This window comes from Mirounga leonina, unplaced genomic scaffold, assembly GCF_011800145.1.
Source record: "Mirounga leonina isolate KUSES-001 unplaced genomic scaffold, KU_Mleo_1.0 Mir_376, whole genome shotgun sequence".
NCBI classification, from domain to species: Eukaryota; Metazoa; Chordata; class Mammalia; order Carnivora; family Phocidae; genus Mirounga; species Mirounga leonina.
This window is the reverse complement of record NW_023270718.1, coordinates 11,169,436-11,195,292: the sequence shown is the minus strand read 5'-3', so window position 1 is coordinate 11,195,292 and position 25,857 is coordinate 11,169,436. Positions and strand designations below refer to the sequence as shown.

The 25,857-nt window shown below is 40.9% G+C and overlaps 1 protein-coding gene across 3 annotated transcripts; it reads left to right on the top strand.

Moving 5' to 3' along the window:
* Positions 1 to 6: 6 nt before the first annotated feature.
* On the top strand, positions 7 to 25,857 carry LOC117997789 (zinc finger protein 814-like). Of its 3 annotated transcripts, none has more exons than XM_034986176.1 (2): positions 7 to 17; positions 22,937 to 25,857. In XM_034986176.1, exon 2 carries the CDS (start codon positions 23,056 to 23,058, stop codon positions 25,042 to 25,044), a length of 1,989 nt encoding a protein of 662 aa, XP_034842067.1. In that variant the 5' UTR covers positions 7 to 17; positions 22,937 to 23,055; the 3' UTR covers positions 25,045 to 25,857. The 3 variants fall into 3 exon arrangements, with proteins under 3 accessions (XP_034842067.1, XP_034842065.1, XP_034842066.1); XM_034986174.1 differs by lacking the exon at positions 7 to 17 and adding an exon at positions 639 to 1,148; XM_034986175.1 differs by lacking the exon at positions 7 to 17 and adding an exon at positions 19,186 to 19,193.

Genomic DNA, 25,857 nt, shown 5'->3' with positions numbered 1-25,857 from the left:
ATCGGGTAAGATTGGAGGTCAGTAGTCATGCAGTGAGGCTGATGGATCACACCCTGCTTGCCCTCTCCCTGGCTGGGTCCATGTGTTCAGATCCGTGCCATTTCTGTGTCCCGGGTTTTGCACCCTTCCTACTTAGGTGCCATTTCCTTGTGCCTGCCTGTGCCTGAAATTGCAGGCATTGGCATGGCCACCATGTAGGTATACTATGGGCTACTTCTCAAGACCTTCCTGTATGGTTCTTTTGGTAGTATTTACATCTCTTCTTCCACCTGCCCCCCTTCCTTCAGCTTTGTTGAGGTATGATTGACAAATAAAATTATATTATTATTATTATTTTTTAAGATTTTATTTATTTATTTGACAGAGAGAGAAAGCACAAGTAAGCAGAGAGAGAGGGAGAAGCAGGCTCTCCACTGAGCAGGGAGCCCGATGTGGGGCTCGATGCCAGGACCCTGGGATCATGACTTGAGCCGAAGGCAGCCGCTTAACCGACTGAGCCACCCAGGCGCCCCTAAAATTATATTATTGAAAGTATATTACGTGATGACTTGATACACAGTATGAAATTATTACCTAAATAAAGGTAAACAACACACCCACCACTTGATATGATTACCTTTTTCTTGGTGGTTGTGAGAAAGCTTAGTATCTACTCTCTTACCAAATTTCAAGTGTACAATACAGTAGTAACAACTGTACTCAACATGCTGTACATTAGATCCTCAGAATTTACTCATCTTGTTAAGTGAAACTCTGTACCCCTGACCACCTTTCCGTTTCCTCCAGTCCTTAGCTTCTGGCATTCTACTTTCTGTTTCTGATGTTTTTGTTTGTTTGTTTCAAGAATATCCATATATATGATACCATTCACTATTTGCCTTTTCTGTGTGGTTTATTTGACTTAGCATAGTATTTTCTAGGTTCATCCATGTCGTGCAAGTGGCAATGTTGTTTTCTTTTTTATTGCTGAATATTCCTGCATTTGTGTGTGTACTGAATGTTCTTTTTCCCTTTAAACACTCAGGCACACTTACTGATGTTTCCATATATTTGCTATTGTGAATAATACCTCAGTGGATATGTGTGTGGAGATACTGATTTTGTTTCCTTGGGATACGTACCTGGAAATGGCAATGGTGGACCATATGGTAGGGATTTTTGTTTTGTTTTTTAATTTAAATTTTGTTAGTTAACATACAGTGCAGTAATGGCTTCTGGAGTAGAATTCTGTGATTCATCACTTACATCCAACAGCCAGTGCTCATCACAAGTGCCCTCTTTAATACCCATCACCCATCTAGCCCACCGCCCACCCACCTCCCTCCATCAACCCTCAGTTTGTTCTCTTTTGTTAAGTTTCACTTATGGCTTGTTTCCCTCTCTCCTTTTTTCTGCTCCCCCCTCCCATATGTTCATCTCTTTTCTTTCCTAAATTCCATATATGAGTGAGTGAGATCATATGGTATTTGTCTTTCTTTGATTGACTTATTTCACTTAGCATAATATACTCTAGTTCCATCCACATAGTTACAAATGGCAAGATTTCATTTGGGTTCTCTTACTTGGTTATTGCTGATGTAAACATTGGGGTGCATATACCCCTTTTTATCTGTATTTTTGTATCCTTTGTATCGTTTGGGTAAACACCTAGTAGTGCAATTGCTGGATCATAGAGTAGCTCTATTTTTAACTTTTTGAGGAACCTCCATCGTGTTCTCCGAATGGCTGCACCATTTTACATTCCCACCAACAGTCCAAGAGTGTTCCCCTTTTTCCACATGCTCGCCAACACCTGTTGTTTCCTGTATTGTGTTTTTTGAACATTTTTTTAAGAAAAGATTTTATTTATTTATTTGAGAGAGAGACAGATAGCGAGAGAGCAGGAGCAGGGAGGAGAGGGAGAAGCAGGCTCTCCACTGAGCAGGGAGCCTCATGCTAGATCCCAGGACCCTGAGATCATGATCTGAGCCGAAGGCAGACGCTCAACCATCTGAGCCACCCAGGCGCCCCTCCTGTGTTGTTAATTTTAACCATTCTCTCAGGTGTGAGGTGGTATCTCATCATGGTTTTGATTTGTATTTCCCTGATGATGAGTGATGTTAGCACATTTCCATGCGTCTTTTAGCCATCTGGATATCTTCTTTGGAAAAATGTCTATTCATGTCTTCTGCCCGATCTTAACTGGATTATTTGTTTGGGGTGTTGAGTTTGGTAAGTTCTTTATAGGTATCGGATACTAAGCATTTATCAAATATGTTGTTTGCAAATATCTTCTTCCATTCTGTAGGCTGCCTTTTAGTTTTGTTGATTGTTTCCTTCACTGGGCAGAGGCTTTTTATCTTGGTGAGGTCCCAGTAGTTCATTTTTGCTTTTGTTTGCCTTGCATCCGGCAGCGTGTTTAATAAGAAGTTGTTACAGCCAAGGTCAAAGAGGTTTCTGCCTGTGTTCTCTAGAATCTTGATGGTTTCCTATCTCACATTTAGGTCTTTTGTCCACTTTTGAATTTATTTTTTGTGTATGGTGTAAGAAAATGGTCCAGTTTCATTCTTCGGCATGTAGCTGTCCAGTTTTCCCAACACCATTTGTTGAAGAGACTGTCTTTTTTTCCATTGGATATTCTTTCCTTCTTTTGGGAGATTAGTTGACCATAGAGTTGTGGGTCCATTTCTGGGTTCTCTGTTGATCTATGTATCTGTTTTTGTGCCAGTACCATACTGTCTTGATGACTACAGCATTGCAATATAGCTTGAAATCTGGAATTGTGGTGCCTCGTTTGTTTTCTTTTCAGAATTGCTTTGGCTATTCAGGGAATTTTGTGGTTCCATACAAATTTTAGGATTGTTTGTTCTAGTTTTGTGAAACATGCTGGTGGTATTTTGATAGGGATTGCAATGAATTTGTAGATTGCTTTGAGTAGTAGAGACATTTTAACAATCTTTGTTCTTCCAGTCCATGAGCTTAGAATGTTTTACATTTGTGTCCTCTTCAATTTCTTTCATGAGTGTCCTATAGTTTATAGTTTTCAGAGTAAGATCTTTTACCTCTTTGGTTAGGTTTATTATTGTTTTTGGTGCAGTTGCAAATGGGATCAATTCCTTGATTTCTTTTTCTGCTGCTTTGTTACTGGTGTATAGAAATGCAACAGATTTCTGCACATCACTTTTGTATCCTGCAACTTTGCTGAATTCATGTATTGATTCTAGCAATTATTTGGTGGAGTCTTTCAGGGCGCCTGGGTGGCTCAGTTGGTTAAGTGACTGCCTTTGGCTCGGGTCATGATCCTGGAGTCCCGGGATCGAGTCCCACATCAGGCTCCCTGCTCAGCAGGGAGTCTGCTTCTTCCTCTGACCCTCCTCCCTCTCCTGCTCTCTGTCTCTCATTCTCTCTCTCAAATAAATAAATAAAATCTTAAAAAAAAAAAAAGAAAAAGTGGTGGAGTCTTTCAGGTTTTCTACAGAATATTATGTTGTCTGCAAATAGTGAGATTTTGACTTCTTCCTTGCCAATTGGGATGTCTTTTTTTTCTTTTTGTTTTCTGATTGCTAAGGCTAGGACTTCAGTACTATGTTTAATAGTAATGGTGAGAATGGACATCCCTGTCTTGTTCCTGACTTCAGAGGAAGAGCTCTCAGTTTTCCCCATTGAGGATGATACTAGCTGTGGGTCTTTCATTTATGGCCTTTTTATGTTGATTTATGTTCCCTCCATCCCTGCTTTGTTGAGGGTTTTTATCAAGAAAGGATGCTGTATTTTGTCAAATGCTTTTTCTTCATCTATGGAGAGGAGGACCATGTGGTTCTTACCCTTTCTTTTACTAATGTGGTGTATTGCATTGATTTGCAGTTGTTGAACCACTCATGCAGCCCAGGAAGAAATCCCACTTGATTGTGTTGAATAATTCTTTTCAATGTACTGTTAGATTTTATTTGCTAGTATTTTATTTTATTTTTTATTCATTTTTTTAAAAGATGTTTGTTTATTTGAGAGAGAGAGAGAGCACGCACAAGCGTGAGTGAGGGAAGGGGCAGAGGCAGAGGGAGAAGCGGACTCCCCACCAAGCAGGGAACCCAACGCAGGGCTCGATCCCAGGATCCCCAGGATCACGACCTGAGCTGAAGGCAGATGCTTAACTGACTGAGCCACCCACGCACCCCTGATTTGCTAGTGTTTTATTGAGAATGTTAACATTCCTGTTCATCATGATATTGGCCTGTAATTCTCCTTTTTAGTGGGGTCTTTGATTTTGGTATGAAGGTAATGCTGGCTTTGTAGAATGAGTTTGGAAGTTTTCCTTCCATTTCTATTTTTTGGAAGTTTGAGAGGAACAGGTTTTACCTTTTCTTTAAAGTCTGGTAGAATTCCCCTGGTATCCATCCAGCCCTAGACTTTTGTTTATTGGGAGATTTTTGATTACCGATTCAATTTCTTTGCTGGTTATGGGTCTGTTCATATTTGCCATTTCTTCCTGTTTTAGTTTTGGTACTTTGTAGGATTACAGGTATTTGTCCATTTCTTCCAGGTTTCCCAGTTTGTTGACATATAATTTTTCATAGTATTCTCTTATAATTGTTGTTATTTCGTTGGTGTTGATTGTGATCTCTCCTCTCTCATTCATGATTTTATCTATTTGGGTCCTTTCTGTTTTCTTTTAGTAAGTCTGGCTAGGGGGTTTATCAATTAATTCTTTTGAAGACTCAGCTCTTAGTTTCATTAATCCATTCTACTAGGATGTTTTTGTTTGTTTCTCTATCATTTATTTCTGCTCCAATCTTTATTATTTCCCTTCTGCTGGCTTTAGGCTTTATTTGTGTTCCCTCACTAATTACTTTAGATGTAAGGTTACTTTGTGTATTTGAGACTTTTCTTGCCTTTTTTTTTTTTTTTTTAAGATTTTATTTATTTATTTGACAGAGAGAGAACAGCGAGCGAGGGAACACAAGCAGAGGGAGTGGGAGAGGGAGAAGCAGGCTCCCCACTGAGCAGGGAGCCTAATGCAGGGCTCGATCCCAGGACCCTGGGATCATGACCCGAGCCAAAGGCAGATGAAGGCAGACACTTAACGACTGAGCCACCTAGGCGCTCCCTTTTTTCTTGCTAAATGAGGTTTTCTGTATTGCAATATACTTCCCTCTTAGTGACTGCCTTTGCTGCATCCCAAAGGTTTTAGACTATCGTGTTTTCATTTTCAATTGCTTCCATGCTTTGTTTTTTTAAATTTTTTCTTTAATATCCTGGTTATCCCATTCATTCTTTAGTAGGATGTTCTTTGATCTCCGTGTATTTTTGGTCTTTCCAAACTTTTTCTTGTCATTGACTTCAAGTTTCATAACACTGTGGTCTGAAAATATGCATGGTATGGTCTCAGTTTTTCGTAGCAGTTGAGGCCTGATTTGTGACCCAGTATGTGGTCTATTCTGGAGAATGTTCCATGTACACTCAAAGATTATGTATTCTGCTGCTTTAGGATGAAATGTTGTGAATATATCTGTTAAGTCCATCTGGTCCAGTGTGTCATTAAAAGCCATTGTTTCCTTTTTTATTGTCTTAGATGATCTGCCCATTGCTGTAAGTAGGGTGTTAAAGTCCCCTACCATTATTGTATTATTATGAATGAATTTCTTTATGTTTATCATTAATTGATTTATGTATTTGGGTGCTCCTACATTGGGGACATAAATATTTTCAATTGTTAGATCTTCTTGATGGATAGACCCCTTAATCGTGATGTAATGCCCTTCATCTCTTGTTACAGGCTTTGGTATAAAATCTAGTTTGAGTATGAATCCGAGTCTAAGTATGCCTACTCCGGCTTTCTTCTGTTTTTTGGGTTTTTTTTTTTTAAGATTTTATTTATTCATTTGACAGAGAGAGAGAGAGCACGAGCAGGGGGAGCAGCAGAGGGAGAGGGAGAAGCAGGCTCTCGACTGAGCAGGCAGCTCGATGCGGGGCTCAATCCCAGGACCCTGGGATCATGACATGAGCCGAAGGCAGATGCTCAACCAACTGAGCCACCCAGGGGCTCTCCTCTGGCTTTGTTTTGATTTCCATTAGCATGATAAATGATTGTCCCCTCACTTTCAATCTGCCAGGTGTCTTTAGGTCTAAAATGAGTCTCTTATAGGCAGCATATAGATGGATCTTGTCTTTTAATCTATGTCTTTTCATTGGAGCATTTAGTCCATTTAAATTTAGAGTGATTATTGGGCTCCTGGGTGGCTCAGTCGTTAAGCGTCTGCCTTCAGCTCAGGTCAGGATCCCGGGGTCCTGGGATCAAGTCCTGCATCAGGCTCTCTGCTCAGTGGGAAGCCTGCTTCTCCCTCTCCCACTCCCCCTGCTTGTGTTCCCTCTCTCGCTGTCTCTCTCTCTGTTGAAAAATAAAATCTTTAAAAAATAAAATAAATAAATTTAGAGTAATTATTGAATTATATGAATTTAGTGCCATGGTATTATCTGTAGAGTTGGGTGTTTTTGGTGATGTTTTCTGGTCCTTTCTAGTCTTTGTTGCTTTTGGTCTTTTTTTTTTCCCCTCCACTCAAAGAATCCCCCTTGAAATTTCTTGCAGACCTGGTTTACTGGGTTATGAACTCCTTTAATTTTTGTTTTCTGGGAAACTATCCTTCTATTCTGAATGACAGCCTTGCTGGATAAAGAAGTCTTGGCTGCGGGGGGCGCCTGGGTGGCTCAGTCGTTAAGCATCTGCCTTTAGCTCTAGTTGTGATCCTAGGGTCCTGGGACCGAGCCCCGCATCGGGCTCCCTGCTCCGCGGGAAGCCTGCTTCTCCCTCTCCCACTCCCCCTGCTTGTGGTCCCTCTCTCGCTGTCAAATAAATAAGTAAAATCTTAAAAAAAAAAAGAAATTCTTGGCTGCATGTTTTTCCCATTCAGCACATTGACTGTTTCCTTCCACTTCTTTCTGGCCTGCCAAGTTTCAGTGGACACATCTGGTACAAACCTGATCTGTCTTCCCTTGTAGGTTAAGGACTTTTTTTTTTCTCTTGCTGCTTTCAGGATTCTTTCCTTGCCTGTGTATTTTGTGAATTTGACATATGATATGCCTTGATGATGGTTGGCTTTTATTGAGTTTATTTTTTATAGAAATAGGTGGGGGAGGGCAGAGGGAGAGGGAGGGTAAGAAAGGATCTTAAGTAGTCTCCATGCCCAGCATGGTGCTCAACACAGGTCTAGATCTCACAAACCTGAGATCATGACCTGAGCCAAATCAAGAGTTGGATGCTTAATCAATTGGATTTTGATGTCTGTGTCCTTCCCCAGATTAGGGAAGTTTTTAGCTATAATTTGTTTGAATAAACTTTCTGCCCCCTTTTCTTTTTCTTCATCTCTGGGACTCCTATGATATAAGTGTCATCACTTTTTAATAAGTTTGTGGTCCATTACCTTTCTTTCCCTCTTCTTTTCAGCTTCATTCGTTTCCATAATTTTATCTTCTGTATCACTGATTCACCCCTATAATTTGTCCATCCTCGTTTTTATGGCCTCCACTTGGGATTGCATCTTGCTTATAGCATTTTTAATTTTAATTTTAATTTTTTTCAGTTATAGCATTTTTAATTTTGGGCTGACTAGATTTTAGTTGTTTTTATATCTACAGTAAGGAATTCTTTAGTGTCTTTTATGTTTTTTTTCAAACCCAGCTGGTATCCTTATAATCATTTTACATTCTAGTTCAGACATCTTACTTATATCTGTATTGATTAAATCACTGTTCATGAATACTACCTCCATTTCCTCTTCTTTCTTTTCGGGTGAATTTCTCCACCTAGTCATTTTGTGCAGAAAAGAAAAGAAAGAAAAAGGAAAGAGAAAACAATAACAACATAAAAGTAGATTCTGGGTATGTTTTGGTCTGCTTGTTTAAAGAATTTAGATTCTGGGGTGCCTGGGTGGCTCAGTCGTTAAGCGTCTGCCTTCGGCTCAGGTCGTGATCTCAGGGTCCTGGGATCAAGCCCCGCATCGGGCTCCCTGCTCAGCGAGAAGCCTGCTTCTCCCTCTCCCACTCCCCCGCTTGTGTTCCCTCTCTCGCTGTCTCTCTCTCTCAAATAAATAAATAAAATCTTTAAAAAAAAATAAAATAAAGAATTTAGATTCCAAAATAAGAAAGAAAAAAGAATACAATGAAAGTAAAAAAAAAAAATAAAATAATACATAAAGTATATGTATAAAGATAGAAACTCAAAGAAATTAATAAGAAAAAGAATTGAAAAAATGAGAAAATAAAGGAAAAAATAATTAAAAAACAAAAAATAAAAGTACAAAGGAGGCTAGATACTATTTTTCCCTAGAGCTGAAGCTTTGCAGCCCTCTAAGATCTTAGATCATCCTTAAATTGTTCTTTTGTCTTATTCTTTTAGATATAAATTTATTTATCTGAGACCTTTTTCTTAATGTAGACCTTTATTGCTCTAAATTTCCCTATTAGAACTGCTTTTGCTGGGGCGCCTGAGTGGCTCAGTCGTTAAGCGTCTGCCTTCGGCTCAGGTCATGATCCCAGGGTCCTGGGATCGAGCCCCGCATCAGGCTCCCTGCTCGGCAGGAAGCCTGCTTCTCCCTCTCCCGCTCCCCCTGCTTGTGTTCCCTCTCTCTCTGTGTCTCTGTCAAATAAATAAATAAAATATTTAAAAAAAAAAAACTGCTTTTGCTGTATTCTGTAAATTTAGTATTTTGTATTTCTGCTTTCTTTGTTTCAAGATATATTTTTTTAATTGGGCCCATTGGTTTTTCATAATTGTGTTATTTAATATCCATATATTTTTGGATTTTTGAGCTGTCCTCCTATTACTTACTCCTATTTTTATACTGCTGTGGTCAGTACAGATAACTGATAATATTCCTCTTAAATTTGTTATGACTGGTTTTAGGATTTATAACATGTGATCTTTCCTAAGGAATGTTCTATAGTCCCTTGAGGAGAATGTGTATTCTACTGCAGTTGAATTGAATATTCTCTATATATCTGTTAGTCCATTTGATTAGTTGAAATGCAAAGTTTTCTTGCTTTTCTGTCTGGATAATCTACCCATTGTTGATAGGGGAATATTGAAGTCCTCTATTATTATTACAGTGTTGCTGTCTATCTGCCTTTGGATTGGATCTGATAATATTTGCTTCCTGTATTTAGGTGCTCCGAAGTTTGATATTTGGTACATATACAGTTGCAGTTGTGACATCCTCTCAATAAATTAGCTCTTTTATCGTTATGTCATGAGTTTGTCTCTAAGTTGATTTTGTCTGATAAAAGTTTTGCTATTTCTGCTTGCTCTTTGTATTCTGTTTGCAAGCAGTATCTTTTTTACTCCCTTCACTTTCAGCCTATGTTGTCCTTAATGCTGAAGTGAGTCTAATATCCACAGCATATAGTTGGGTCTTGTTTTTTATTGTTGTCATTGTTTCGTTTTGCTTTGTTTTGTTTTGTTTTCAAATCCATTCTGACACTCTGTCTCTGAATTGGAGACTTTTGTAAGGACTTACTCTTGCTATCTTATTAAATGTTTTTTGGATATTTGTAGTTCCTTTGTTTCTTTCTTGCTGTCTTCCTTTGCGATTTGATGATTATCTGTAGTAGTATAAGCTGGTTCTTTTCTGTTTATATTAGGTTTTTGCTTTGTGGTTACCTTGAGGCTTACTTGAAACGTCTTAAATTTATTTATAACATTCTATTTTAAGCTGATAACTTCATTTCATCAGTATACAAAGTTCTACCCCCACCCCCATTTTATGTTCTTGATGTCCCTATTTACATCTTTTTATATTGTTTAACCATTCATAAATTATTGCAGCTAGTTGTTTTTAATGCTTTTAACCTTTATACTAGAGTTAAGTCATTTAAATACCATCATATTACAGTGTCTCTGGATTTTACTGTGTACTTACTTTTAGCAGTATGCTTTATCTTTTGATTTGTTTTCATGTTACTACTTAGGTTCTTTGGTTTCAGCTTGACGAACTGTCTTTAGTCTTGTAAAGAAGGTCTGATGATGCTGAACTACCTAATTATTTATCTTTATCTCTTTTTTGTTTCTGAAGGACAGCTTTGTTAAGTATACTATTTTTCCTTGGCTTCCCTCCCCACCCCCACCCCAGTTTTTTGAATCTAACTTCCCACTCTTTTCTGGCTCATAATGTTTCTTCTGAGAAATCTCCATATATCCTTGTGGGTGTTCCATTTTATAACACGAATTTCTTTTCCCTAGCTGCTTTTGAAATTTTCTCTTCATAATCGTTTCTTGACAGTTTTATTATTATGTGTTTTAGTGACATCATATTTGGATAGAATGTATGGGGTCGGTGAACATCATGTACCCGAATGTCCACTTCTCTCCCTAGATTTGGGAAGTTTTCAACCATGATTTCCTTAAGTTTTCTGCTCTGATCTTTCTCTTATTCTTCATGGGCTTATTCCATGAATTTTGCTTCAAGTTCCATAATCCTTATAGGCTTTCTTTATTCCTTCTTGTTTTTCCTTTTTTACTTCTCTGCTGGATAATGTAAAGACCTACCTTCAAGTTCACAGATTCTGTTTCGTTTGACAACGTTGGCTGTTGATGCTGTCCGTTGCATTTTTTCATTTCATTCAGCATTAGAGTTTCTGTTTGGTTCTCCCCTCCCCCTTTTTTCATTTACTTATTTTTTTAATTTAAATTCAATTAATTAACATATAGTGTATTATTAGTTTCAGAGGTAGAGTTCAGTGATTCAGCAATTCTGTATAATACCCAGTGCTCATTACATCACGTGTCCTCCTTAATGTCCATCACCCAGTTACCCCATCCCCCCACCCTTCTCCCCTCCAGCAACCTGTTTGTTTCCTATGATTAAGAGTCTCTAATGGGGGGCGCCTGGGTGGCTCAGATGGTTAAGCATCTGCCTTTGGCTCAGGGCGCCTGGGTGGCTCAGTTGGTTGGGCGACTGCCTTCGGCTCAGGTCATGATCCTGGAGTCCCGGGATCGAGTCCCGCATCAGGCTCCCTGCTCGGCGGGGAGTCTGCTTCTCCCTCTCCCGCTCCCCCTTCTCGTGCTCACTCTCTCTCTCTCTCTCAAATAAATAAATAAAAAATCTTTAAAAAAAATAAAAAATAAAAAAGAATTTAAAAAGTGTTTATTTAAAAAAAAAAAAGCATCTGCCTTTGGCTCAGGTCATGATCCCAGGGTCTTGGGATTGAGCCCTGCATCAGGTTCCCTGCTCAGCGGGAAGCCTGCTTCTCCCTCTCCCTCTCCCACTTTCCCTGCTTGTGTTCCCTCTCTTGCTGTGTCTCTCTCTGTCAAATAAATAAAATCTTTAAAAAAAAAAAAGTCTCTAATGGTTTGTCTCCCTCTCTGATTTCATCTTGTTTTATTTTTCTCTCCTTCCCCTATGATCATGTTTTGTTTCTTAAATTCCACGTATCAGTGAGATCATATGATAATTGTCTTTCTGTAATTGACTTATTTTGCTTATCATAATACCCTCTAGTTCCATCCACTTCATTGCAAATGGTAAGATTTCTTTTTTTTTTTGATGGCTGAGTAGTATTCCAGTGTGTGTGTGTGTGTGTGTGTGTGTGTGTGTATACACCCCACATCTTCTGTATCCATTCATCTATCGATGGACATCTGGGATCTTTCCATAATTTGGCTATTGTGGACATTGTTGCTATAAATATTGGGGTGCAGGTGCCCCCCTTCAGTTCATTACATTTGTATCTTTTAGTGCAATTGCTGGGTTATAGGGTAGCTCTACTTCCAACTTTTTGAGGAACCTCCATACTGTTTTCCAGCGTGGCTGCACCAGCTTGCGTTCCCACCAACAGTGTAAGAGGTTTCCCTTTCTCTGCATCCTCGCCAACATCTGTTGTTTCCTGACTTGGCAATTTTAGCCATTCTGACTGGTGTGAGGTGGTACCTCATTGTGATATTGATTTGATTTCCCTGATGCCGAATGATGTTGAGTATTTTTTCATGTGTCTGTTGGCCATTTGTATGTCTTCTTTGCAGAAATGTCTGTTCATGTCTTCTGCCCATTTCTTGATTGGATTATTTGTTCTTTGGGTATTAAGTTTGATAAGTTCTTTATAGATTTTGGATACTAGCCCTTCATCTGATAAGACATTTGCAAATATTGTTTCCCATTCTATCGGCTGTTTTTGGTTTTGTTGACTGTTTCCTTTGCTGTGCAAAAGCTTTTTATCTTGACAGTCCCAATAGTTCATTTTTGCCTTTGTTTCCCTTTAGAGAGGTGTCCAGCAAGAAGTTGCTGTGGCTGAGGTCACAGAGGTTGCTGCCTGTGTTCTGCTCTAGGATTTGGATGTATTCCTGTCTCACATTTATGTCTTTCATCCATTTTGAGTCTATTTTTGTGTATGGTGTGAGGAAATGGTCCAGTTTCATTCTTCTGCATGTGGCTGTCCAATTTTCTAACACCATTTGTTGAAGAGACTGTCTTTTTTCCATTGGATATTCTTTCCTGCTTTGTTGAGGACCAAGAGTTGAGGGTCCATTTCTGGGTTCTCTATTCTGTTTCCTTGATCTGTGTGTTTGTTTTTGCCAGTACCATACTGTCTTGATGATGACAGCTTTGTAATAGAGCTTGAAGTCTGGAATTGTGATGCCACCAGCTTTAGTTTTCTTTTTCAACATTCCTTTGGCTATCTGTGATCTTTTCTGGTTCCATACGAATTTTAGGATTATTTGTGCCAGCTCTGTGAAAAAAGTTAATGGTATTTTGATAGGGATTGCTATACTATTGAATGTATAGCATTGAATGCTGCATTGTATAGCATTGTGTAGAATGTATCAAGTATTGATTTTTTTTTTTTTAAGATTTTATTTATTTATTTGAGACAGAGAGAATGAGAGAGAGCACATGAGAAGGGGGAGGGCCAGAGGGAGAAGCAGACTCCCTGACGAGCAGGGAGCCCGATGCGGGACTCGATCCAGGGACTCCAGGATCATGACCTGAGCCGAAGGCAGTCGCTCAACCAACTGAGCCACCCAGGCGCCCCTCAAGTATTGAATTTTGATAGTGATTGTTATGGTATCAAATGTATAGATTGCTCTAGGTAGCATAGATAGTTTAACAATATTTGTTCTTCCAATCCATGAGCAATGGGACATTTTTCCATTTCTTTGTGTCTTCCTCAATTTCTTTCATGAGTGTTCTATAATTTTCTGAGTACAGATCCTTTGCCTCTTGGGTTAGGTTTATTCCTAGGTATCTTATGGGTTTTGGTGCAGTTGTAAATGAGATTGATTCCTTAATTTCTCTTTCTTCTGTCTCTTTGTGATTTCTGTGCATTGATTTTATATCCTGCCACTTTGCTGAATTCCTGTATGAGTTCTAGCAATATTGGGGTGGAATATTTTGGGTTTTCCACATAGAGTATCATGTTATCTGCAGAGTGAGAGTTTGACTTTTCTTTTGCTGATTCAGATGCCTTTCATTTCTTTTTGTTATCTGATTGCTGAGGCGAGGACTTCTAGTACTATGTTGAACAATAGTGGTGAGAGTGGACATCCCTGCCATATTCCTGACCTTACAGGGAAAGCTCTGTTTTTCCCCATTAAGAATGGTATTTGTTGTGGGCTTTTCATATATGGCTTTTATGGTATTGAGGTATGTCCTTCTATCCCTACACTGTGAAGAGTTTTAATCAAGAAAGGGTGCTTGCTGTACTTTGTCAGATGCTTTTTCTGCATCTATTGTGAGGATCATATGGTTATTGTCCTTACTTTTATTAATGTAGTGTATCACATTGATTGATTTGTGAATGTTGAACCACCCTTGCAGTCCAGGAATAAATCTCACTTAGTCATGGTGAATAATCCTTTTACTGTACTGTTGGATCCTATTGGCTAGTATCTTGGTGAGAATTTTTGCATCCATGTTCATCAGGGATATTGGTCTGTAATTCTTTTTGATGGGGTCTTTGTCTGGTTTTGGGATCAAGGTAATACTGGCCTCATAAAATGAGTTTGGAAGTTTTCCTTCCATTTCTATTTTTTGAAACAGCTTCAGAAGAATAGGTGTTAAATCTTGAAATGTTTGGTAGAATTCCCCTGGGAAGCCATCCAGCCCTGGACTTTTGTTTGTTGGGAGATATTTGATCCCTGCTTCAATTTCCTTGCTGGTTATGGGTCTGTTCAAGTTTTCTATTTCTTCCTTTTTCAGTTTTGGTAGTTTATATGTCTCTAGGAATGCATCCATTTCTTTGAGATTGCCTCATTTTTTGGCATATAGTTGCTAATAGTATGTTTTTATCATTGCTTGTATTTTGTCGGTGTTGGTTGTGATCTCTCCTCTTTCATTCATGATTTTATTTATTTGGGTCCTTTCTCTTTTCTTTTTGATAAGTCTGGCCAGGGTTTATCGATCTTACTAATTTGTTTAAGGAACCAGCTCCTACTTTCGTTGATCTGTTCTACTGTTCTTTTGGTTTCTATTTCATTGATTGCTGCTCTAACCTTTATTCTCTTCTCCTGCTGGGTTTAGGCTTTATTTGCTGTTCTTTCTCTAGCTCCTTTAGGTGTAAGATTAGGTTGTGTATTTGAGACCTTTCTTGTTTCTTGAGAAAGGCTTGTATTGCTATATACTTCCCTCTTAGGACTGCCTTTGCTGCATCCCAAAGGTTTTGAACAGTTGTGTTTTCATTTTCATTTGTTTCCATGAATTTTTTAAATTCTTTTTTAATTTCCTGGTTGACCCATTCATTCTTTAGTAGGATGCTCTTTAGCCTCCATGTATTTGAGTTCTTTCCAACTTTCCTCTTGTGATTGAGTTCAAATTTCAAAACACTGTAGTCTGAAACTATGCAGGGAATGATCCCAGTCTTTTGGTACCAGTTGAGACGTGATTTGTGACCCAGCATGTGATCTGTTCTGGAGAATGTTCCACGTGCACTCGAGAAGAATGTGTATCCTGTTGCTTTAGGATGGAATGCTGAATATATCTTTGAAGTCCATCCAGTCCAGTGTGTCATTCAAAGCCATTATTTCCTTCTTGATCTGCTGCTTAGATGATGGGTCCATTGCAATGAGTGGGGTGTTAAAGTTCCCTACTATTATTGTATTGTTATCGATACGTTTCTGTTTTGGTTATTAATTGTTTCATATAATTGGCTGCTCCCATGTTAGGGGCATAAATATTTACAATTGTTAGATTTTCTTGTTTGGATAGACAATAAGTCTGATATAGTGTCCTTTCTCATCTCTTATTAGAGTCTTTGGTTTAAAATCAAATTTGTCTTATATAAGGATTGCCACCCCACCTTTCTTTTGATGTCCATTAGCTTAGTAAATGGTTTTCTACTCCCTCATTTTCAATCTGGAGGTGTCTTTTGGGTCTAGAATGAGTCTTTTGCAGACAGCATATCGATGGGTCTTGCTTTTTTATCCAATCTGATACCCTGTCTTTTGATTGGGGCATTTAAGCGATTTACATTCAGAGTAACTATTGAAAGATAAAGAGTTTAGTGCCATTTTATCACCTGAATAGTCACTGTTTCTATATATTTTCTCTGTTCCTTTCTGGTCTTTGTTTCTTTTGGGTTCTCTGTTCGCTTAAAGGATCCCCTTTAATAATTTCTTGCAGGGCTGGTTTAGTGACACAAATTCTTTCAGTTTCTCTTTGTCCTGGAAGCTCTTTTTCTCTCCTTCTATTCTGAATGACAGCCTTGCTGGATAAAGTATTCTTGGTTGCCTATTTTTATCATTTAGCACCCTGAATATATCATGCCAGTCCTTTCTGGCCTTCCAGGTTTCTATGGATGGATTTGCTGCCTGTCTAATTTTTCTACCCTTGTAAGTTATGGACATCTTGTCCCAAGATGCTTGCAGGAGTTTCTCTTTGTCTCTGAGGATTGCAAGCTTCACTATGTATATGTCGAAGTGTTGACCTATTTTTATTGATTTTGAGGGGTATTCTGTGTGTCTCCTGGACTTTGATGCCTGTTTCCTTCCCCAGATTAGAGGTCTCTGCTATAATTTGCTCCAGTATGCCTTCTGCTCCACCCTTCTCTTTCCTCTTCTTCTGGCATCCCAATTATTCTAATATTATTTTGCTTTATGGTATCACTTATCTCTCAAATTCTCCCCTTGTGATTCAGTACTTGTTTATCTCTCTTTTTCTCAGCTTCTTTATTCTCCATCATTTTGTCTTCTATATCACTAATTCACTCTTCTGCCTCATTTATCCTAGCAGTTAGAGCCTCCATTTTTTTTAGATTTTAATTATTTGACAGAGAGAGCGCACAAACAGAAGGTGGAGCAGGCAAAGGGGGGGGGGGAAGCAGGCTCCCATTGAGCAAGGAGCCTGACGTGGGGCATGATCTCATGACCCTGGGATCATGACCTGAGCTGAAGGCAGACGCTTAACCGACTGAGCCACCCAGGCACCCCCTAGACCCTGCATTTTTGATTGCAGGCTCATTGATAGCCTTTTTTATTTCAACTTGACTAGATTTTAGTTCTTTTATTTCTTCAGAAAGGGATTCTCTATTGTCTTCTATAGTTTTTTTCAAGCCCCTCTAGTATCTTTATGACTTTTTCTGAACTCTAGTTCTGCATCTTACTTATATCCATACTGATTAGGTCCTTGGCAGTCAGTATTGCCTCTTCTCTTTTTTGAGATAAGTTTTTCTGTCTTGGCGTTCTGTCCAGAGAATAGTTGGACGAGAGAACAGAATACTAAAATGGCAACAACAACCCCTTAGAAATATACACTAAAGAAATCAGAAGAAACCAGAAACCGAAAAAAATAAAAATTGTTAAAAAGTGAGAGAGAATATAATCAGGTGAACAGAATAGAGCAGTACACTGATCCTGTGTGTATTTTGGTTTGTTTGTTAGAAAACTAGATCCGAAAAGTGTAAGGAACGAAAAACAAGTATGTACAAAAATAAAATTAAATACAGCGAAAGAATAGAATGTAACTTTACAAATGAAAATTAAAGACAAGAAAAAATATAAACAGGTAAACATACACTGTATCCTGGGTGTATTTTGTTCTGTTTTGTTTTTTTTTTAAGATTTTATTTATTTGAGAGAGAGAATGAGATAGAGAGCGTGAGGGGGGAGGGTCAGAGAGAGATGCAGACTCCCTGCTGAGCAGGGAGCCTGACGTGGGACTCGATCCCAGGACTCCAGGATCATGACCTGAGCCGAAGGCAGTCGCTTAACCAACTGAGCCACCCAGGCACCCTGTTCTGTTTATTAGAAGAAACTACATCCCAAAATTATGAAGAAAGAAAAACTTATATATACAAGAATAAAATTAAATACATTGAAGGAATAGAATGTAACTGTAAAGATGAAAATTAAAAAAGACTTAAAAATGGAGTGCCTGGGTGGCTCAGTTGTTAAGTGTCTACCTTCGGCTCAGGTCATGATCCCAGGGTTCTGGGATCGAGCCCTGTATCGGGCTCTGCTCAGTGGGAAGCCTGCTTCTTCTCCCACTCCCCCTGCTTGTATTCCCTCTCTCGCTGTGTTTCTCTCTGTCAAATAAATAAAATCTTTAAAAAAAAAAAAAAGACTTAAAAAAAAGAGAATATAATTAGGTGAAGAGAACAGAGCGATACATTACATTCTATGTGTATTTTGGTGTGTTTGTTATATGAAACTGCATCCCAAAACTGTAAAGAAAGAAATACATATATATACAAAAATATAATTAAATACAATGGAAAAATAGAATGTAACTCTAAAAATGAAAATTAAAAAAGACTTTAAAAAAAGAGTTGATGAAATAAGAAATTAGTTGAAAAGGAAAAAGAAAAAAATTAAAATTGAAAGGCTAAGGAATCATGAGAAAAATACCATGAATTCTATGTACTGTTTTCCCCTAGTCCTGGAGTTTTGTAGTTCTGTGTGATCAGTAAACTTGGTCTTAGTGGGACATTCTTGTTGATCTTCTGGGGGAGGGGCCTCTTGCGCTGATTCTCAGTTGTCTTTGCCCTGGGAGGAATTTTACCCCTCTTGTCAGGAGGCCTGGCTAAGTAAGGGGCTCTGGATTGCTATATATGGCTTTTGTTCCCTGAAGGCTTTCCCTGCAGCTTAAGCAGATGATAACGAAAATGGCGGCCTCCCAGTCTCCAGGCCCAGAGCCAGAACCTCACGCCCCCCACTCCTCACTGCACCCTCAGGGAAATGCAGGCAGTCACTCCTGGCTCCCTGGTCTCTGGCCGTACTCCGTGGCTCACCCAGCCTGTGACGAAGCGTTTGGGACCCTGGGAGTCTCCAAACCCTGTAGACCCTTGCAGTGCGCATGCGGAAGAGGGATCTCGCCAGGGCTCTGATGCTTGCTGAGCCCTTGCTTGGAGAGTGGTTGCCCTACTGTGTGGCAGTTCATGTTTTATGGCAACACTGAGCTGAGTCCCCACTCTTGGGCTCCCTGATTGCAGCCGGATTCCTCGCTCCAATGTCTGGGGACTCTGCAGCACTCGGGCACCCCTGTTCTTTCTGTGACCCCAAGGATCCTGAGACCACACTGTCCCACCTAGTATTCTTCCTTGCTTGCTACCTGAGCACCTTTCAGGCAGGGACATACCTCACTGGAACAGCCTTCTAAAAGTTCTGATTTTGCATTCTGTTGCTGTATCACTTTCCAGTGGCTGACTTCCAGAGGCTCCCTACCCCCGTGGTTTATATATCACCTTGAATTCACTTCTCCACACCTCCTACCTTTCAGAAAGTGGTTGCTTTTCTATTTGTAGACATGCAGCAATTCTTTTCTTAGGTCTCCCGTTGAGTTCATAGGTATTCAGAATAATTTGATAGCTATCTAGCCAAATTCCTGGGACCAGACAGAACTAAGGTCTCCTACTCCTCCACCATCTTGGACTCTTTCTCTTTTCCCCGCATTTTTTTAATGGGACAGTGTCACCATCTTATTTTAATGTAAACATTTAATACCAGAGATTAAGTTAATTTTTACCAATTCAGAATTTTTGTGAATATATGAAATTTCCATTTTATCGTATAGTTTATATCACACTAGTTCAAAGCATTTCTCTACACGTATTCTTTCTCTCTTCTTAAGATTTTATTTATTTGAGAGAGAGCACGTGCGAGCACAAGCAGAGGGGAGGGGCAGAGGGAGAGAGAGAAGCAGACTGTCCACCGAGCACAGAGCCCCATGAGGGGCTTGATCCCAGGACTCTAGTATCATGACCTGAGTGGAAATCAGACACTTACCCACTGAGCCACCCAGGTGCCCCTACATGTATTCTAAAATAGCTCCTTTGGAATGATTTCCATCACCTGTAACATGTAAATATACAAAGGACCTTGATTCTAAACAAACAACATCTCAAATGAGTAACTTTTAGTTAGAGGATAAGAAAGTCATCAGATGATTGCAGTTGTTAATATCCAAAGGACACTTTGTTGAAATGTTTCTTCTGATGCAACAGTTATAAGTTGGAATATTCAACAAACAAGGGCAGTACAAGAGTACAATAAACTAAACTTCTGCAGTTAAGCCTCCCAAAGTCCTAATCCTTTAACAGAAGCAAAGCAAAGCATCTTTGCTGCAAATTAAATGGGTCTCCAGTATTTCCATCTAGTTGATATTTCAGAGCTAGACACCTAAGACAAAACGAATACATATACCATCTTGTTTCTGGTTGGTTTAATTATGCCTGAAGAGTTTAATACCCACCCATGCAAGTCCAGTGGTGGAAGGTCACATAGATCACTCTGGTAATTGATAAGAAGAGACTGTAAAAGCACAGACTGGTTGTGCTGGTGCAGCCCTGTGGGACGTTCTCTAACACGAAGAATGAGTAGAACAGTTCTGCTACAAAGACCAGTTCATTAAGGATAGTCTATATAGAAAGACAGAAACATTCTTCTCTCCCACACATTATATGCCATCCTTGTTCTTAAAAAGTAGGTGGTATTAAGAGGATTTAGTATTGTATAAGTATATATTATGATCTAGTACTGCTCCATTTCCTCATATTTTGATGTCTTCCCAGCTGCCTGTGGTCTCATTAGGAGTCCTATCGGTGATTAGGTGGACTATTACCAACTATTGATTCAGTTTTCAGTGCTTATATCTGACCCTCCTTTTGGAGAGTGGCACACCAGGAACTCTCCTGTATTGCTAGTATAAAGTGTGGTGTGATTCTCCACCCTGTTGTTCCTCTCTGCCAATGTCTATGACCTCAGTGGGGGCAGGCACCTGTGGGCATCTGGATGAAGGTGTGCCTATAACATGCAACTCTCAGGTGAGTCTACTCCTCACTCCACTCAGACCACCGGTGGCCACCAGTGACTACACCTCACTGCATCCTTGGCCAACCCATTTTGTTCCTTTTTATGATTTCTATATCTTTGTTGAACAGCTTATTTTGTTTATTGTGTATCTTGTTGAATCGTCTACCTGTGTTTTCTTGTAGCTCACTAAACTTTGTTAAAACAATTATTTTGAATTTTGTCCAATAGGGCGCCTGGGTGGCTCAGTTGGTTAAGCAACTGCCTTCGGCTCAGGTCATAATCCTGGATCCTCCCTGCTCGGCGGGGAGTCTGCTTCTCCCTCTGACCCTCCCCCCCTCATGCTCTCTCTCTCTCATTCTCTCTCTCAAATAAATAAATAAAATCTTTAAAAAAAAAAAAGAAAAGTGGTTTCCTTTAAAAAAAAAAAAAAAGGAAAGAATTTTGTCCAATCGCATATCTCCATTTCCTTGGGTGTGTTTTCTGATAAATTATTGTATTCCTTACTGGTGTTATGTTTCCTTGATTTTTTGTTTCTTACATTCTTGCGTTGATGTTTGCACATTTGATGGTGTGGTCACTTCTTCCAGACTTTGTGGTACTTTTGGTCGGGAGAGTCCTTCACCTACAGGTGGGTGCAAGGGTGTCAGCTTCGTGGGGTGTGGCCGTTCTGGATCTGGGGAAGGCCCAGTGATAAACTCTCTGTGCAGCTCTGTCACCTGTCAGCATCAGCGAAGGCATCGGGGAAGAGACAGCAGGATGGTCGAGGCTGTAGTATCCAAAGCAGTGGAGAAGACTGCTGAGGAACACCTGATGGCTTTTTTTCCATGGAGAGTATTGTGGCAGAGTTGATGTCGGTGCTGAGTCTGACTTTTAGGCACCCTGTGGGTGGTGGCAGCGGCCTGGTGTCTGATGGGCTGGCACTCATGGAGTAGCCATGGAAGAGGGTCTGGTGTGCGGGCACTTTCAGAGTGACAGCAGCTTTGGCCCTGAGACGCTGATTACACCTCAGTGGTGTTAGTTTGCTTTGTGAGTTGCAGCCACACCCCAAGCAGCCAGGAAGTTTGTGTCTGCGTGTGCATGGACATACAGTGGCTGTGAGGTCCTGGCACCTGGCTAGCCTATCTGGAGAATATTTCCATTCCCCAGAAGACACAGGTGGACCTGATGCAGCGGGGGGTCAGGGTCTGGAATGCTGGCACACATAGGCGCAGATCTGGGGCCCAGGACAGGCACAGGGTTGGGGGGCAGTTGTAGTCCTTGTCCTGGAGCTGCACAACAGCAGCTCCTGAATGGGGGGAGCAGGACACAGTAGCTTTATATTCACTGAGTCCACGATAGTGATGCATGTTGGTTAACTCGGTGTTAAAAGATGCCAGTGTCCGCTGTGGAGCAGGCAGCTGGAGTCTGCTGAGCAGGGACTGCTGTAGCACCTGCCTTGTGTGAGTGATAGAGATCAGTCCAGCCCTTATTTCTGCCCCATCCCCACATCTCCGCCAGTAAAGTCTCCAGCTGTCCTTTCTGCATGCTTGCACTCTCCTCTATGCTCCACTGTGTAGTAATTGGCCTTAATTGGATTTTTGAGCCCTCTGCAGCTAACGTCATTCATGGACAGCTCTTGAATTCATTTTTGTTGGGGTGAAGGATGGTATCTCCTATTCTACCATTCTGCTGACATCAGTCACATAGGATGCTTGTCTGGGTGCTTTGTATCCTGAGTAGCTCTGGGACAGTGCTGGCCATCCACTTGGCCTGTTTTCCTCCAATATTTCTTTCCTTGTCTTTCCTTTTCCTTTCCCTTCCTTTCCTTTGCCCTTTCCTTGCCCTTTTCTTTTTCTTCTTTCCTTTCTTTTCTTAAGTAGCATCCATACCCAGTATGGAGTCCAACACAGTGCTTGAACTCATGACCCTGTGATCAAGACCTGATCTGTGATCAAGGGTCGGATGCCCAACTGACGGAGCCACCCAGGCACACTTTTCCTGCATTATTTCTATCCTCCTGGTACCCTGTAGTTGCTCAGGAGGGCTTACAGGGAAAAGTCCTTTGGGTATCATAGTATGGACGTGCTCTGGGCATGAACAGGTGAGCTCACAGGGGCCCTGTTTCTCATGAATGGCAGCTGGGAAAGGTGTGATATCAGGCCTGTGTTCAGATCATACTGGGCACCTTTGTTTGTTCAACCAGAGTTCGGTGTGATTGCCGATGGCCACACCCCGTTTCTGTCTTTCCTTCTTCACTGTTGACAATTTGTGGACTTCTGGGTTCTACTCCTTTTGTAATTACATGACTTGCAGTGCAGGAGTAATCGCTGCTTCTCAGGCCTCTACATCTCACCCATTTCTCTCACTGCTCTGTGTACTTTGGCATCCACACTTGCCCTGTTTGCCATGAGATGTTGACATATACTTAAACTGACCTTGAACAGCAGCAAATTTCTTGTGAGTGGATTTTCCCACAGCCTTCTACTCAGCCAAGAAACAGGCCAACATGAAGCTGTGGGCAGAGAACAAGTTGTAGAGCCTGCCTCTCTTCCTTCTGGCTAGTGTGCTCTCCACAATACTTTGACCTTAGGGGCCCAGTAATGCACAGTGGCCACTCCTTCAATTGAATTTCATCTCCAGTGTCTGGAAAAGCATGCTATAAACTTGTGCACAGGGAGGACAGATGATGTATGTGATGGGCTCACCCCCTCGCTATAGTCAACACAAATTTCACCAGCGCTTCTTTGCCTTCAGGTTGTTGCTGTGGAGCAGAGGATGAGGAGGCACCCTTTGCCCAGAGCACTTCTGTAGGCGTGTCACAGACCAGGACGCCCAAGGCAGCTCAGTCTTGCCGGAAGACCCACCCCTGTGAGATGTGTGGTCCAGTCTTGAGAGACATTTTCCACTTGGCTGCGCACCAGGGAAAAGAAAACAGCCAGAGACTGTTGAGGTGTGGGGCCTGTGGGAAACGATTTTATTTCAATGTAAAGTTGCAGCAGCAGCAGGAGCAGCACGTGGGAGCAGAACCCTTCAGAAGCTGTGTGGACAGGGCCTCTGTTGTGAAGAGCTGGGGATTCCATGGTTCAGGAAAGCCCCTTACCTGTGGAGAAGTTCAGAAGGACTTCCTGTCTGGCTCAGGGCATCTGCAGCAAGAGGCCACTCGTACTGGGGAGAATCCAAAGGAAATCACCCAGTGCAGGGCAACTTTACAAAGCAGAAAAAGTCATGACACCTGGGGAGAATGCAAGAACGCCTTTGGTCCCAAACACACACATATTCAGGACCAGGGTGTCCACCTTGGAAGACAGTCCTTTGTGTGCAGTGAATGTGGGAGATCTTTTAGCACTCATACTACTCTCCATTATCACCACAGAGTTCACACTGGAGAAAGGCCTTATGAGTGCAGTGAATGTGGCAAGTCCTTTACCCGAAGACATAGACTCAATATGCACCTAAAGGTTCACTCAGGTGAAAGGCCTTATGAGTGTAGTGAATGTGGGAAATCTTTTATTTGTAGGTATGAACTCCAGTATCATCACAGAAGTCACTCTGGAGAAAAACCTTTTGAGTGCAGTGAATGTGGGAAATCTTTTACCTATCGCTCTGCCCTCAGTTATCATCAGAGATCCCACAGAGGAGAAAGGCCTTATGAATGCAGTGAGTGTGGAAAATCTTTTACTTCTAGCTCTGCACTCAGGTATCATCACAGAGGTCACACAGGAGAGAGGCCTTACGAGTGCAGTGAATGTGGGAAATCCTTTAGACAAAAACATTCCCTCTCAATACACCAGAAAATTCATAGTAGAGGAAACCCTTACAAATGCAACAAATGTGGGAAATCTTTTTCTTGTAGTTCCAGTTTCCATTATCATGAGAGAATTCACACAGGAGAAAGGCCTTACGAGTGCAGTGAGTGTGGGAAATCTTTTATAAGTAGTACTGCCCTTCATTATCATCACAGAGTTCACACTGGAGAAAGGCCTCATGAGTGCCGCGAATGTGGGAAATCTTTTAGCACTCATAGTGCTCTTCAGTATCATTGCAGAGTTCACACTGGAGAAAGGCCTCATGAGTGCAGTGAATGTGGCAAGTCCTTTACCCGAAGAAATAGCCTCAATATGCACCTAAAGGTTCATTCAAGTGAAAGGTTTTATGAGTGTAATGAATGTGGGAAATCTTTTATTTGTAGGTATGAACTCCAGTATCATCATAGAGTTCATTCTGGAGAAAAACCTTTTGAGTGCAGTGAATGTGGGAAATCTTTTACCTCTCGCTCTGCCCTCAGTTATCATCAGAGATCCCACAGAGGAGAAAGGCCTTACGAATGCAGTGAGTGTGGGAAATCTTTTACTTCTAGCTCTGCGCTTAGGTATCATTACAGAGGTCACACAGGAGAGAGGCCTTATGAGTGCAGTGAATGTGGGAAATCCTTTAGACAAAAACATTCACTCTCAATACACCAGAGAATTCATAATGGAGGAAGCCCTTACAAATGCAACCAGTGTGGGAAATCTTTTACTTTTAGTTCCAGCTTCCATTATCATCAGAGAATTCACACAGGAGAAAGGCCTTATGAATGCAGTGAGTGTGGGAAATCTTTTATAAGTAGTACTGCCCTCCATTATCATCACAGAGTTCACACTGGAGAAAGGCCTCATGAATGCAGTGAATGTGGGAAATCTTTTATCACTCGTACTGCTCTTTCTTATCATCACAGGGTTCACACTGGAGAACGACCTTATAAGTGCAGTGAATGTGGGAAATCTTTTAGGGGAAAATCTAACCTCTCTCAACATTGGAGAGTTCACACTAGAGAAAGGCATGGTTGTATAATGAATATGCGATTTCCTTATTCAATGTAATGCCACTGGTGGAAACTTTTTTTTTTTAAGATTTTAGATATTTATTTGACAGACACAGCAAGAGAGGGAACACAAGAAGGGGGAGTGGGAGAGGGAGAAGCAAGCTTCCCGCCGAGCAGGGAGCCTGATGCGGGGCTCGATCCCAGGACCCCGGGATCATGACCTGGCCGAAGGCAGACGCTTAACAACTGAGCCACCCAGGCGCCCCTGGTGGAAACTCTTTGAGGAGCCACTTGCCTGATTTGAATCTTTTACAGTGGGGAGATTCTTTATAACGTTGGAAGTATGTGTGGGTATGTTGCATTTCTAAATTGTCCAGAGATCTCTCTAGATTTATGTAACTGATGGTTCTGTGACCCTTTCACTTCTGCCAACATGGTGCGCATCAGTCCTCACCCCAGTGTACTCAGAGAAGCTGACCTCGGTTCCCATGAATTGGAGCAGATTAGCAGTAACCTGAGGTCTTAGGGGCAGCTTTGCCTCCTCCTTGAATACCTTCAGGGCATTGACCTGAATCAGTGATAACCCAGAGAACAACATGAATTTGGCTGGCAGCTTATAGAGAATGACTACCTTTTTCAGGAACATGTTGGTCTCGTGTGATACTTCTGATTAGTTTTTCCAGGTTCCAAGTCACAAACTGGAGAACTACCTGCTCCACGTTGATTTGGCTAAGATAATAATCAAGGCCTTACTGTTTAAGTCCTCTTTAACCTTGAATGTTCTACTTACTGTGAGGGGTAGTTTATAAAATGATTTGGGCTCAACAAGCATCAAAGGGTGAACTGTTTAAGAGTCTCAAATTATCTGTGC

What these genes read in the sequence shown, in the direction of transcription:
- LOC117997789 (XM_034986176.1), top strand. Translation starts at nt 23,056, where the DNA reads ATGTGTGGTCCAGTCTTGAGAGACATTTTCCACTTGGCTGCGCACCAG.